We start from the raw sequence: 15054 nt of genomic DNA, 5'->3' as shown, positions 1-15054 counted from the left end.
CGTCAGTTCTGTACACGACTTTCCGCGCCAGGAACGCAGAGCCATGCAAGAAACTGACCACTGGTGCCATGAAACTAGGGCCCTGAAAAGGATGACCTTAACCCTAGAAATCAGTTCGCAGAATGGGGAGGATGGGTGAGGCGGTAAGGAATCTATCACTACTAATGTTTCTTACAGATATATCGTTACCAAAGGTAAGTAACTTGGCATAAGAAATTAACACGTAGTAATATATTGCTTACCTTAGAATAGATACCTCAGCAATACCAACCCCGGTGGTGGGTCTGCGAACCAAGATCACACCAGAAAGTCCTGGAGAACAGAAAGGCCAAAGAAGCCATCTCTACGGACTTGGCTGTCCAGGCAGTAGTGCTTGGTAAACGTGTGCAGCGAGGCCCACGTAGCCGCCTAACAGATGTCATGCAAGGAAACTCCCCGTCCCAGAGCAGTAGTGGCTGCCGTCGCCCTGGTAGAGTGGGCGCGTAATCCCAACGGAGGCTCCTTTTTAGCCAAGGAGTAACAAGCCTTGATGCACACAACGACCCACCGAGAGATGGTCTGCTCTTGCAAAGCCCGATCTGCTCGGCGCCCACGTTGCCAACAAAGAGCTGGTCATCCACCCGGAACTGTTGTGTGCGGTCCAGATAGAAAGAGAGCGCATGTTTTGGGTCCAGGCAGTGGAACCTCTCTTCCTCTTTTGAGGGATGCGGAGGCGGAAAGAAGGTGGGCAAGGTGATGGTCTGCCCAGTGTGAAAGGCAGTGACAACCTTTGGCAGAAAAGAAGGATGAGTCTTTAGAACAACTTTGTCCAGACAGACAGAAAGAAAAGGAGGCTTAGAAGAAAGAGCCTGGAGCTCACTCACTCTTCTGGCAGAAGTGATGGCAACCAGGAAAGCAGACTTTAGAGTGAGGAGACTAAGAGGGCAATTGTGAAATGGCTCAAAGGGAGCACATATCAGAGAAGTAAGAACTAGATTGAAGTTCCACTGAGGCATCACGAAAGGAAAAAGAGGAAACATGTGCGTGATGCCTTTTAAGAATCTATGTACAACAGGGTACTTGAAAAGGGAAGGCTGATCCGGAAGCCTTAAAAAAGCGGAAATGGCCAAGAGATAGCCCCTGATAGTGCCCAGTGGAGAGCCCTGCTGGGCCAAAGAGAGAAGAAAAAGAAGGACCTCTGAAAGAGGGGCAGAAAGGGGATCCACTGCCTTCGCTGTGCACCATGCCACAAATGTATTACACTTGCAGGCGTATACCGTCTTAGTGGAGGGACGCCTGGCTGCCAAGATAACATTACAGACTACGGGAGGCAGGTAAAAAGGCGTCAACTGCCGCCGCTTAATCTCCACACAAGGAGGTGGAGACTGGACAGGTTCGGGTGGGCGACCGTCCCCTGCTGCTGCGACAGATGATCCTCCCGAAGAGGCAGACGGATCGGGGGATCGATGCTCATACTGAGTATCTCGGGATACCAAACTCTTCGAGCTGAGTCCGGAGCCACAAGGATGACTTGGGCCCGGTCGCGCCTGATCTTCTACAGCACTCTGGGCAGAAGTGGCATAGGCGGAAAAGTGTACAGCAGACCGCAACTCCACTCGCGACGAAAAGCGTTGTAGAGCGAGTGTCGCCTTGGAAATACCAACATGCAGAACTGATGACAATGCGCGTTGTCTTCGTTGACGAATAGATCTAACCAAGGCTCTCCCAGTTGCTGAAAGAGACCTTGCGCCACGTTCTAGTTCAGACGCCATTCGTGATCCATCTTGCACAGGCTTCTGAGTTCGCCCGCCCTGCCGTTCAGAGAACCTGCCAGGTGCTGAACCACCAGGGACATGCCCTGATGTTCCAGCCAAGCCCAGAGGAGCAGAGCCTCCTGGCATAGGGTTCCAGACTACACCCCGCCCTGTTAGTTGAGTACTACATGGCGGTGGTGTTGTCGGAACACCTGCACTACTCTCCCCATGACTGAAGGAAGGAATGCCTTCAGTGTAAGTTGGATTGCCCGGAGCTCCAGAAGGTTGATGTGGAGCCTGGACTCCGCCGGAGACCAGAGGCCTCTGATCTCCGCCTTTTCCATGTGGCTGCCCCATCCCAGAAGGGACGCGTCCGTCACTACTGTATGTTCCGGTTGGGGAAGGGAGAGGGATCTGCCATTGACCCAATCACGATTCGTGAGCCACCACTGAAATTGCCGTGCAGTGCCCTCCGAGATCTGGACATGATCGGACAGGTTACCCTGATGCTGTGCCCACTGGAACTTCAGGTCCCACTGCAGAGCCCACATATGCCATCTAGCATGAACCACAAGCAGGATGTAGGAGGCCATCATGCCCAGTAGTTGAAGGGTCATCCTGATCGCAACCCGGGACAGAGGCTGAAAAATCGGAATCATAGCCTGAATGTTCCGGACTCGCTGTTCGGGGGGATAAACCCGAAACTGCTCTGCTGAAAAGGAGCATCTGCGAGGGAATCAGGTGTGACTTTGGCACGTTGATGGAAAACCACAGCAAATACAGGAGGTCGGCCATAGTCTGGAGTTGGAAGACAACTGCCTGGGGCGAGCCCGCCTTCAACAGCCAATCGTCGAGATAGGGGAAGACTCAAACCTCTGATCTGCGCAGATGAGCTGCGACCACCGCCAACACTTTCGTGAACACCAGAGGGGCGCTGATAATGCCAAAGGGGAGCAGGGTGAACTGAAAGTGCTCGTGGCCTACCGTGAAACACAGGTAGCGCCTGTGGGTAGGCGGGACAGGAATATGAAAATAGGTGTCCTGCAGGTCCAACACCACCATCCAGTCTTGCGGGTCCAGGTCAGACCAGACCTGAGAAAGTGTGAGCATCTTGAACTTCTCCTTTCGGAGGAAGCGATTGACGTTCCGAAGGTCTAAGATAGGACGCAGGCTCTTATCCTTCTTTGGAAACAGAAAGTAGTGGGAATAACAACCACGACCTACTTCTGGTGTTGGAACGTGCTCAATGGCCCCCTTGACCAAGAGGGACGCAACTTCCTGCTGGAGAAGTGCCTAGAGATCCGCGGACATGCAGTGGTACTGAGGTGGAATGGCTGGAGGGCTTGTCTCGAAGGGGAGGGAGTAGCCTCTTCAGACAATTTGCAGCACCCACTTGTCCGAAGTGATGTTGCGCCAGTGGTAGAGATGATGGCGTATTCGTCCACCCACTGGTGTCCGCTGGGCTTGAAAGGTCAGATTAGGAAGGCTTTGAAGTAGATGTTGCGGGGGTGGAAGTGGACTGACCCGCCCGCTGACCCCCTGAACCGCCTAGATGGTTCCCACGTCCGTGACCATGCTGAAGCTGTTTCTGCTGTGGCCTATGGTTCTGCGAACGCTGTGGGGCGCCCCTTCGGTTGCCACGAAAGGAGCTAAAGGTAGAAGGTGGAGGAGGCCGAGCGGCCGTAAGGCCCAAGGACTTGGCTGTAGCCCGGAAGTCCTTGAAGCACTCCAACGCACTATCTGCCTTATGGCCAAAAAGGTGAATGCCATCAAAGGGCATGCACATCAGAGTGTTCTGGAAATCCCCCGAGAAGCCAGTTGTCCTCAACCACGTGTGGGCGCCACTGTCGTGGAAATCGACCTGCCCAGTAAGTCTACGGTGACCAGCCCACAACGCATGGTGAACTTCGCTGCGTCTCTCCTGGCTGCAACCGCCTGGGAAAGAACTGCTGGGTCACCTCCGGGCAGTTGGGCAGCACCTGCGCAACCGTGTCCCACAGAGAGTGGGTATGGCGGCCCAAGAGGCATGCAGTGTTCACTGACCGCAGCCCTAAGCTGGCAGATGAAAACAGCTTCTTGCCAAGCTGATCCACCTTCTTGGATTCCCAATCCAGAGGTGCGATAGGGAATGCACTCTGGGATGCAGAGGCTTGGACAACCAAGCTCTCAGGGGAGGGGTGTTGGGTAAGGAAGAGGGGGGTCACCCAGAGCCGGCCGATGGCATCAGGCCACGTTCCTGTCCACAGGAGTCCCTGTGTTGAGCCTGGACCAGGTGCCCAAAAGAAAGTCAGACAGTGCCTCATTAAAAGGAAGCAAGGGCTCCGAAGAGGTAGCTGCCGGTTGGAGCACTTCTGTCAGGAGGTTAGTCCTGACGGCCACTGTAGGGAGTTCGAGGTGGAGAGCCTCCGCCACCCTACGCAACATCACTGTGTAACTGGCTCCATCCTCTGTAGCCACGGTAGGAGGAGACAGCATGCCAAGGTCAGGCGTGGTGTGAAGACCACTGGCACCCCCAAATCCTCTACCCAGTCTGGATCAGAAGCACAGTCCTGTGCTAGAGGGTCGCCACACCCATCCCAGTCCTCCCCTTTCTCCGAAGTCTGTGGAACAGGCTCAAAATAAGGAGGAGGGACATAGGGCCCAAAAGGGCCCATCTGCATCAGGGGACGCCGATCCGGCACCGTGTCCGGGCTGAACCTGGGTACGACGTCGTCCCGAGGAGCAGGCGACGTTGGAAGCGGTGCCGGGAATATCAGGGTCAGTGGAGGTGTAACTAGGTCAACCGGCGTCTATCTGAATCCAATCCCGGATCCCTGGGGGGCCTGCGGAGCCGCCGGTGAGAACAGGGCCGATACCGCCAGAGATGGCAAAGCAGGACCCCCAGTCGGGCCCACGAGGCCCACAAGCACATCGGGATGGCCAGACTGCCCAAAGAGGTGGGCCATGGCAGCAAGAAACTCTTGCACCTGAGCAGGCGTTGCCCTTGCACCCGGGAAGGGGGCGTTGACTGGGGGGCGATGTTGCAGGCTTCGCCGAAGCCGCAGGGGTGGCACTGCCTGCACCCTCAGCCCCGTCACACGAGGGGAAGTCGAGGAGCGACGATGCTTCTTCGACTTCTTTTTGGAATGCTTTGATTTACCTGACCCCGAGTGCGAAAACTTCGATCCAGAAGAATGATGAGGACGACTCCGCGACCAGCCCCTCTAACTCCCACAAGACCAGGACCTCGAGTGTCGCGGAGCCGACTGCCGGGCTTCAAACAACTTTCTGGACCGCTCCCGCAAAGTCTATGGCGCCATGGCCCGGCAGTAAGGGCACGACTTGGGAACGTGGTCGCGCCCCAGGCAGTAGACACACACACGGTGGGGATCCGTCACCGACATCATGTGATGACAGTCCCCACAGTTCTTGAAACCGGGCATCCTTACGACACCAGGAGTCGATCCAATCGAAAAGATAAAGTTAAAGACCTCGAAAAGCTCAGTCAAAAAATTAATGGGGTTACTTGCTCTTCCCGGATGTGCGCTTGCTGGCGCGGAAAAATACGTCCGCGCGCATGGGCGTGTCTAAGTAGCTCCAGCGACGTCATCCTAGCATCAACTACGCACTCGGAGCCACACGACGACGCCTACCGACGCGCAGGGGCACTGCTGACTAAAAACTTTCCGGATCCAGTCTGACGCCTGGGGGTAATTCTTTCAGAATTTTGGGCGCGTTTCTTTCAGATCCAGTATTTATTTACTAAAAATCACAGACTACACTAGTACAACCTTCGAAAGAGGAACTTTCGCCTCCCTTAGCCTCCTCTCTCCATTTACAATCATGATCACTTAGCCCTTGCCCTCACATAAGCAACATTCTGATCCACTCTCAGTCACTCAAACTCCAGAATTTGTTAGGAAGCTAGGGTTAAGTTGAACGCAGCGAGTGAAGCTTATTTGGCCCTGTACAGTGGTCAATCCCAGCACAAACACACAACCAAACAAAGGCACAGTCCTCGGAAAACTCAATTATGCGTTCATCTGCACATGGTTTTAGCTGTGTTTTCTTATGGAGACCCCACTTCTCTCTTAGGTGCACTAGGATGGGAAACAGACACACACAATAGGCAAGAAGCTATAATAAAAGAAAAGGTATTCTTACGGAATATTGTAGCTGGCCCAGTATCCCTGCTGTGAAAGCACGTCTGTTTTGTCTGCTGAGACCACAAGGCCCCTATGGAACAAAGAGAACATTGAGAAATCCATATCTCGAGAAAGAGAGACAAAAATGACAGTTATTGAGGGGTGTCGGGGGAGAGCAAGGGGATCAAACTAAAAGAAAAAGGAGCGAGGGCATGAACATTTAGTAAATAAAGGAATAGAGAAAAAGTATGTGAGAAAGTGAGTAGAAAAGAAGTGGACAAACATGAGGAACGACGAAGGAGGAAAACGAAGGATAAAGAGGGGAAGAGTTAAAAAGAGAAAATGAAAGCAGATAGCAAGTGGGTCAAGACAAAAAAAATGAACAGGCAGTGAAAGTATAGAGTAGCAAGGGGTGATGGCCATAAAACGGCAGAGGAGGTTTAAGCAGAGTAAAAAAGAAACAATCAGTAGGAACAAAAGACTTACAATACATAGAGTAGCAAATAAAAAGGTGCATTGATCAGTACTGGAGTGCCGCTCGCAGTGATTGCTTGTGGCCATTGGACTTTGGGGCGTTTGAGAACAGACAGGACTGTGAGGACAAGCAGGCCCGTGTTTGACCGCAGCTGTGTGCCTCTTCCCGCCCTTCCTCCCGGGACTTTAAAAACTACTCGCGGCCCCCGGTCCGCGGGAGCCGCTCGCAGTGATTGCTTGTGGCCATTGGACTTTGGACTTTGGGGCGTTTGAGAACAGACAGGACTGCGAGGACCAGCAGCCCTGTGTTTGACCACAGCTGTGTGCCTCTTCCCGCCCCTCCCACTTGCCTGTAATTCTTTGTGCGCGCATCCCGCTTCGGGGAACGCGCGCGAAGCCCGGGCCAAGGGCGGGCCCGTTTGTGGCCGTTGGAGGCTGGGCGGGGCCCCCCCTCTAACATTTTGTGTCCTGTAAAATTGGATAGTGCTACATTCTGATTTAGGGGAGAAGGGTTGGGTACTATCTCAATTTTCCTGTTGTATATTTATTGTGTGTGGCATTCATTAGTCCGGCTTCAAGGGATGCAAATGGGAGATGCGCCAATTTGGGTGGTAGTGTGGTTGGGACACTTGACAGCTTCTTTATTAGAGCCTCTTCTGTCCTGGACAGGGAGATTGAATTAGCGGAAAGGCGAGTATCACTCGATTTGGAGCATTTCAAACGTTCCTCGCTGGGGAAATTTGCTAACATCCCTTCCCCGGCACAGGTCCCATTAATAGCCTCAAGCCAAACACTCTCCGACTCAAATCCTGGCTTACCTACTGGTGACCCGGTTGAACATATTCTACCTGAAGAATTGGCCAGCCCCCCAGCTCAAAACCCACAAACATCCCGAGTCTCCACTAGATCTGCAATGCACTGGCTTCAAAAAAGACAGAGTATTCCTCTAAAGGAGGCCAAGCTGTCAAAAGGAAAAGGGGGGTGGTCCCCAGAGATCGAAAAATGTGACATCCAGCAAAAGTAATAACGGTTCTAAAATAGGGAGGGTGGGGATAGAAAACCCTTCAGTTCCTGTTAGCATGAAAATCCCTCCAGACCCAGAGATGGGAATGCCATATTTGGATAATGGGGAATCTGGGTCACCAGGCCAAATGGATAGTTTTAGGGCAAGAATGGAGAAGGAATATGCTACTTACCAGTATGCATCTCTTCTTGGCATAGAGGGTTGCAGAGTGGTACATTATGAATAGATCGCCATCTGGTGTTGGGCTCGGATGATTGCACTTTGTTTTTCTCTTGGAGAGTCTTTTGTATCTTGGTGACTCCTCCCTTGGTTGGTAGTGCGCATGGGCATCGGCTCCATCCTTAGATTGTTTTGCCATAGTAGGGTTAGATGGAGTAGTATAGTAGAATACAGATAAGAATGCCCATGTAAGTGTATCTAAATAAGATAATGTTGGAACAGACACAGGTTTCCGGGGAGGCTGGGAGGGCATGTACCACTCTGCAGCCCTCTATGCCAAGAACAGATGCATACTGGTAAGTAGCATATTCCGTTCGAGGCATATGGGCTGCAGATGGTACATTATGAATAGACTATACAGCAGTTCTCTCCCTAGCGGTGGTCGCCCGTGTCTGTTGCAACTGTTTGAAACAAGGTTTTTAATACTGCTTGTCCCACTCTAGCTTGTTGTGTTGTGTGCACATCTACACAATAGTGTTTTGTGAAGGTGTGCGGTGTAACCCAGGTAGCTGCTTTGCATATGTCATCTAGTGGAATGTTTCCCAAAAATGCCATAGATGCTCCTAGTTTACGTGTAGAGTGAGCTCTAGGAGGAACAGTTAATGTTCTCTTTACCTTTAAGTAGCATATTTGAATGCATTTTACAATCCATCTGGCAATGCCCGCTTTGGAGATGGGATTGCCTTTATGTGTAGGAGAAAACGCAACAAATAGCTGTTTTGTCTTTCTGAAAGTTTGTGTCCTTTCTATGTAGTACAATATGGCCCTTCTAACATCCAATGTATGTAGGGCTCTTTCTGCTACCGTTTGTGGTTTTGGAAAGAAAACCAGTAATTCCACTGACTGATTGATGTGGAATGCTGAAATTACCTTTGGTAAGAATTTTGGGTTTGTTCTAAGAACCACTTTGTTTTGGTGTAACTGCATAAATGGTTCTTGAATCGTAAAAGCCTGCAGTTCACTTACTCTTCTAAGTGACGTGATAGCTATGAGGAATGCCACCTTCCATGTGAGGAATTGTATTTCACACCTATGCATAGGTTCAAATGGTGGCCCCATTAGTCTGGTAAGTACTATGTTGAGATTCCAGACTGGGGAAGGTGGTCTTCTTGGTGGAATGACTCTTTTGAGTCCTTCCATGAAAGCTTTAATTGCTGGTACTTTAAACAGTGAAAGATGTTGCCTGTTTTGTAGGTACGCCGCTATGGCTGCGAGATGAACTCTGATAGAGGTATATGCTAAGTTACATTGCTGCAAGTGTAGTAAATAGCAAATGATTTGTTTAGTGGATGCGTCCAGAGGGTTGATGTGCTTACTGTTACAGTGTATAGCAAACCTCTTCCATTTTGCTGCATAGCATGCTCTGGTGGTAGGACGTCTTGCTTGTTTAATGATTTCCATGCATTCTGGAGGTAAATCTAAATATCCAAACTCTATGACCTCAGGAGCCAGATCGCTAGGTTCAGTTGTTTGGGATCTGGGTGCATTATTTCTCCATGGTTCTGTGTAAGATGCATGGGTAATAATTTTAGCTTTTGATGTGGTACTTGTGAGAGTTGTAGCAGCGTGGTGAACCACGGCTGTCTTGCCCACGTGGGTGCCACTAGTATCATTGTCATTGAGTGTTGCTGCAGTTTCCGAACCAGTAACGGAATTAGTGGTAGAGGAGGGAACGCGTAAGCAAATTTGTTGGACCAATTTGTCCATAGTGCATTGCCCTGGGACCGTTGGTGTGGGTACCTGGATGCGAAGTTTTTGCATTTTGCGTTCTGATGATTGGCAAACAGATCTATCTCTGGTTGCCCCCATTTTTGGAAGAATGGCTGCAGTATTTGGTCGTGCAGCTCCCATTCGTGTACCTGTTCTGACTGTCTGCTTAGGATGTCTGCGATCTGATTTTGAACTCCTGGTAGGTGTTCCGCTAACAGGTAGATCTTCTGAGGAATGGCCCATCTCCATATGTCCTGTGCTAGTTTGGATAGTTGGAGAGAGTGTGTCCCCCCCTGTTTTTGAATATAATACATTGCAGTCATGTTGTCTGTTCTGATCAGGACTGCTTTGCCTTTTATTTGTATTTGGAAAGCTTTTAGTGCTAGAAATACTGCTAATAATTCTAGGTAGTTGATGTGCAGTTTCTTTTGCTGCACACTCCACTTCCCCTGCACTGTGTATTTGTCCATATGCGCTCCCCATCCGGAGAGCGATGCGTCCGCTGTTATTATCACTTGTGGAATTGGCTCTAGGAACGACCGTCCCTTGGAAATGTTTTCTGTGTTCCACCACTTCAGAGAGCGATACGTCCGGTCGTTTACCAACACCAGATCTGTAATCTGACCTTGAGCCTGATTCCACTGTGTCGCTAGACACTCCTGTAGTGGACGCATTTGTAGCCTTGCATGTGGTATTAGCATTATGCAGGAGGACATCATGCCTAATAGTTGCATAAACACTCGTGCTGGTAGTGAGTGTTGTGGTTGAAATCTTTGTATTAACCCGACCATTGTCTGTATCCTGATTGGGTTGGGGTATGCTATTGCCTTTTCTGTGTCTATCGTAGCCCCCAGGTATTGCTGAATCTGGTTTGGTTGCAGGTGTGATTTCTTGTAGTTCACCGTAAACCCTAGGTGGTGCAGCAATTGAATTGTCTTCTGTGTGTTGTGAAGACATTCCTCTTTTGACTTGGCCTTTATTAGCCAGTCGTCCAAGTATGGGAAGACATGTATTTGTTGTCTTCTTAGGTGTGCTGCCACCACAGCTAGGCATTTTGTGAACACTCTCGGTGCTGTTGTGACACCGAATGGAAGGACTTTGAACTGATAGTGTTGTCCTTCTAAAACAAACCTTAGGTATTTTCTGTGGGCTTTGTGAATTGGGATATGAAAGTAAGCGTCTTTTATATCCAGTGTAGAAAGAAAGTCCCCTTTCTTCAGTAAAGGGAGTACTTGTTGGAGCGTGACCATGTGGAAATGCTCCGAATTTATGTAAGCATTGAGAGGTCTGAGGTCTAATATTGGTCTTAGGGACCCGTCTTTTTTGGGGATTAGGAAGTATAGAGAGTATACTCCTGTTCCTTGTTGATCTTTTGGGACCTTCTCTATTGCATGCTTTTGTAGAAGTGCTAGTACTTCTTCTCTTAATAATGTCAGATGATCTTGACTCATTGGACGCTGTTTGGGGGGGATGTTTGGTGGGGTAGCTGTGAGTTCCAGGCAATAACCATGTTGGATAATTTGTCTCACCCACTTGTCTGATGTGATGTTTTCCCAGACAGGTAGGAACTGTGCTAGACGTCCCCCGACCGGTGTTATGTGGTCTGGGGGGAGTTCTATGAAGTCACTGTTTTGGGGTTGAGGCGTTGCGGTTGTTATTATTTCCGCGGCCTCTACCCTTGTTGTTGTTACCTCTGTAACTTCCTCTTGAATTACCTCTGGGTGATGTTGGTGTGAAAGAGGTGGATTGCTGATTTGTTCCTGTATTCTTTGAGCCCCCTCTATAGGTGGATCTACGAAAGGAACCTCTTTGTGTTGGCTGTTGCAATGCTCCCATTGACTTAGCCGTTTCTGTATCTTTTTTCATTTTCTCTAAGGTCTCATCTGTGCTTGAACCAAACAGTGTCTTTTGATCAAATGGTTTGTTCAGTAGTGCCGTTTGTACTTCCTGTTTGAATCCTGAGATTCTAAGCCATGCATGTCTCCTCAACATTACACTGGTGTTTATGGATCTTGCTGCAGTGTCTGCTGCGTCTAGGGCGCACTTAATGGAAGTATTAGTTATTATTTTACCTTCCTGTATTAACTGATCTGCCTTTTTCTGATGTTCCTTGGGGAGATGTGTGATGAGTTTTTCTAATTCATCATAATGTGCCCTGTCATAACGTGCGAGTAATGCTTGTGTATTGGCTATACGCCAGCTATTTGCCGCCTGTGATGCTACTCTTTTGCCTGATGCATCTATTAATTTTGACTCTTTATCAGGTGGAGGAGCCTCTTCTGTAGATAATGAGTTTGCTCTTTTACGAGCGTTTGAGACCACCAGCGAGTCCAGGGGTACATGTCCTTTAATAAAGATTGGATCCTTTGGAGCCGCCTTATATTTTTTATCAATTCTTGGGTTTAACACCCTAGCCCTCACTGGGTCTTTGAATATTTCTTCTGTGTGACTGAGAAGACCCTTCAACATAGGAACGGTACCTGATGTTCTTTGTGCATTAGGTAGCGTCTCTAACAGGAAATCCTCTATTTGGGGTTCTGTATGTATATCTACCTTATGATATTTTGCTGCCCTATTAATGAGCTGCGCAAACCCTGTGTAATCATCAGGTGGTGAAGGCTTTGAGGGATATAACTCTGGGTCGTTGTCTTCATCTGACCCTACGTCATAATTTTCCCATGGGTCCTCCTCATCTGGGATGGTTTCGTCATCCCCTTGAGGTTCTCCCTCCCCTAGATCACTGTCTACATCAGACTGAGGTGTAGATGGTCTTGGTGTGGAAGGTGTAGGAATATTTGGCATAGTGTGAGGAATAGGAGAAGAGGGTGTGACTTTATGTCTAGGAGAAGTAGGAGGAGTTGTATTTGTCCCCAGTGTTCTCTTTTTTGAAGGAAGAGATTTATCTTCTGTCTGTTCATTCTTTCTCTTCTTCGTCACAACTTTGCCAGTTTGCGGATCGATAAACAAGATCTTTTGTTTGGGATCTGTCTGTTGCTCCTGAATCGGTACCGAAGGCCCTGGTTCCGAAAGGTGCTTATGTTTTCGACCGTCAGTGTTCGGTGCTTTCTGCACTGAGTGTCTACTCGATTCCGACTTCCTGGGTATCGAGTGAATCTTGGACGACGAACCATGTTTATGTTTCGACATGGAATGTTTCGGTACCGAGCTTTCCCTTGTATGTAGCCTCGGTGTCGAAGTCGATGTCGCCCTTTTCTCGGATCCGACATGGTGGGAGTCCGAGTGTTTCGGTTTCAGTTTCGGTTTCGTTGCCGGGCCCGAGGTCGGGGCGTCGGAAACTTTTTTCTGCGGTTTGACCGGGCTCGAAGGCGGGGTCGTTACCGCACGGGGTCGGTTTTTCGGTAAGGGGACGTCGTCACTCACGGTTTGTTGCTCGTTGAGTTCTTCAACCTCCGACTGGTCCCCTTCCGACCCCGACTGATCCTCTTCTTCTTCCATTAGCTCGTCTCCGAACAGCTCCGGGATCGCCTCCGACTGCATTCTTGAAACCTCGTGTCTTCGAGCTCGACGATTTCTAATCGATAGCTTGGAGGAGAATGCTGCGCAGGCTTCGCAGTCCCTGGATTCGTGTTCAGGCGATAGACAGAGGTTGCACACCTCGTGTAGGTCCTTGTGTGGGAACTTAGCACCACACGTTGGACATTTCTTGAATGGAGTCCTTTCCATGGACTCCGGGCTTGACTGCGTCGAGAAAGTTCTCCTGTTCGTCGACGTAGGTCTAAGTTTTTTCTTCGATTTTGAATTTGCAACGCGTCGGAATGGAAATGAAACGCGTTCGATAACAATACCGTTGAATTGGAAAGGGAATACGCGCCGATTAATCACTTTTCTCTGAAGTTGATCTGGAGCGTCTCGATCCTCATCCGAACCCGATGGCGGAAAAAAAACAATCTAAGGATGGAGCCGATGCCCATGCGCACTACCAACCAAGGGAGGAGTCACCAAGATACAAAAGACTCTCCAAGAGAAAAACAAAGTGCAATCATCCGAGCCCAACACCAGATGGCGATCTATTCATAATGTACCATCTGCAGCCCATATGCCTCCAACACTATTTTCCTCTCTTTTATCCACACTGAATGATCGTCTAATGTGTATTGAGGAGCGCCTTCATGTACTTGACACAAGGGCGGTTTAAACCCAGAAGTTAACCAGGTAGTGCCCCATACATCTACTAACTGCCCTACCCCGATGCCACACCAGACATGCTTGACATCCAACTCTGGTATACTAGCTGAGCTAGTTGGGGGAAGCACAAAAAAGCCACCAAATATTACCTCAATAGAGAGACCAGTTGTTGCACCAGTCAGAAGAGTGCCTGCCCCTAGTAGTCATGGGGTCCAAGACCCCGAAATTTCAGACCAACTAGTGGCCAGCACTCGAAATACGCTGCGCTCTAAACTTGCAGCAACGAGCTCCAACAAAATAGTTTTGGATCTCCCCCCAGATTGTTCGCCTTACGTAGTAGTCCTTGCCGGGGTCCCAGAGTTAGATAGCGACAACACAGAATCCTATGAAGAACTTAAGAACAAGTCTACACACTGGTTGAACATGCATAGGCCCCTATCCCCACATGTGTCTAGTGAGATTCTAGACGTACGAAGAGTATGCTGGGTTGGGAGGTGTGAGAAACATATGAAAGGAGATTGTATAGTGCTCAATTTTAGAGATATGACTACAGTAAAGTATGTCTGTGAATGGGGAAGAGTGGGCATGGCTACCTGTATTGAACCCCATCCTCTCTCCTACTTCTATCCGAATCGCAATCCAATGGGGAGCAAACGTGTGGTGGAGCACCCCATGACTCTTGGTGCCCTGATAGGGGAAGGGGAAACGATTTTATCTTCAATATCCCTGTAGCAAACAGATTCGGAACATTGGATGAGGTGGATTGACTCGCCTGTTCTATCTCCCAAACTTCCCCCTCTGTCCCTGATGGTATAGTTGCACCCCATGGGAATGTTATATTGGATGGTACCTATTTGCCAAATCAGATCCATACCAATCTAAGGGAAAACCATGCTGTGGAAACAGCGGGTGCACCAGTACGGATACTGGTGAGCCCATGAGGAAGGACTTTGGGTCCCTTGAGTATGGGTGCATTAGTACAAGTGGGGTGCCTAATACAGATTTCCAACAAGCCAAGGTTCCCCCCCAGTTTAGTCAAGCAAGCGAAAAACACACGCTTACGTTGGTCTCCTGGAACATTGCAGGTCTAAAGAGCAAAACATCTATAGTTAAGTGGTCAGACCTGGTGGAGGAACGTGATATCTGGATCTTCCAGGAGACGTGGGCTGTAGACCCTATCCACCGCCCACTGTACCCACATTTTCACAAAGCGGCAGTAGGAGGAAAAAAGGCAGACCATCTGGGGACTTAGCTATTTGGGTTAGGCAATCAATAAACTATAGACCAGTGGAAATTGTTAACAGTCCGGATATCCTTGTTATAAATCTGCATCGGCCACATCAACAAGATATCCTTATTGTAAATGTGTATATCAGAGGACAGCCAGGTAGACGGGGTTCTGGAACCCTTTTAGATCTGGATAACTTCTTTGATTCTGTTAGGTTTGATTGCTACACGATAATCGCTGGGGACTGTTCGTTCGAGCCTCCAAACCACGAAGGGGAAAATCTCTTGGTAGAGGAGGATGTTCAGTGGAATATTCCTCCCTTCGACCTAAAGCCAATTAAGAAGTGGACAGAATCGGCCCTGCAGTGGATGGGTTTTTGCCTGGAGCGTGGTTTTA

The 15054-nt window shown here is 49.4% G+C and overlaps 1 protein-coding gene across 1 annotated transcript in view; it reads right to left on the bottom strand.

Moving 5' to 3' along the window:
- Positions 1-15054, bottom strand: part of PLBD2 (phospholipase B domain containing 2) — a 277840-nt gene that overhangs the window by 55060 nt on the left and 207726 nt on the right. The window contains exon 9 of the mRNA XM_086943253.1: positions 5877-5948. Coding sequence (XP_086799379.1) covers positions 5877-5948 — 72 coding nt within the window. The remainder of the gene's footprint in view (positions 1-5876; positions 5949-15054) is intronic.

The sequence above is a fragment of the Lissotriton vulgaris genome, chromosome 11 (genome assembly GCF_964263255.1).
Source record: "Lissotriton vulgaris chromosome 11, aLisVul1.2, whole genome shotgun sequence".
Classification (NCBI taxonomy): Eukaryota; Metazoa; Chordata; class Amphibia; order Caudata; family Salamandridae; genus Lissotriton; species Lissotriton vulgaris.
This window is presented reverse-complemented; position numbering and strand designations above follow the sequence as displayed.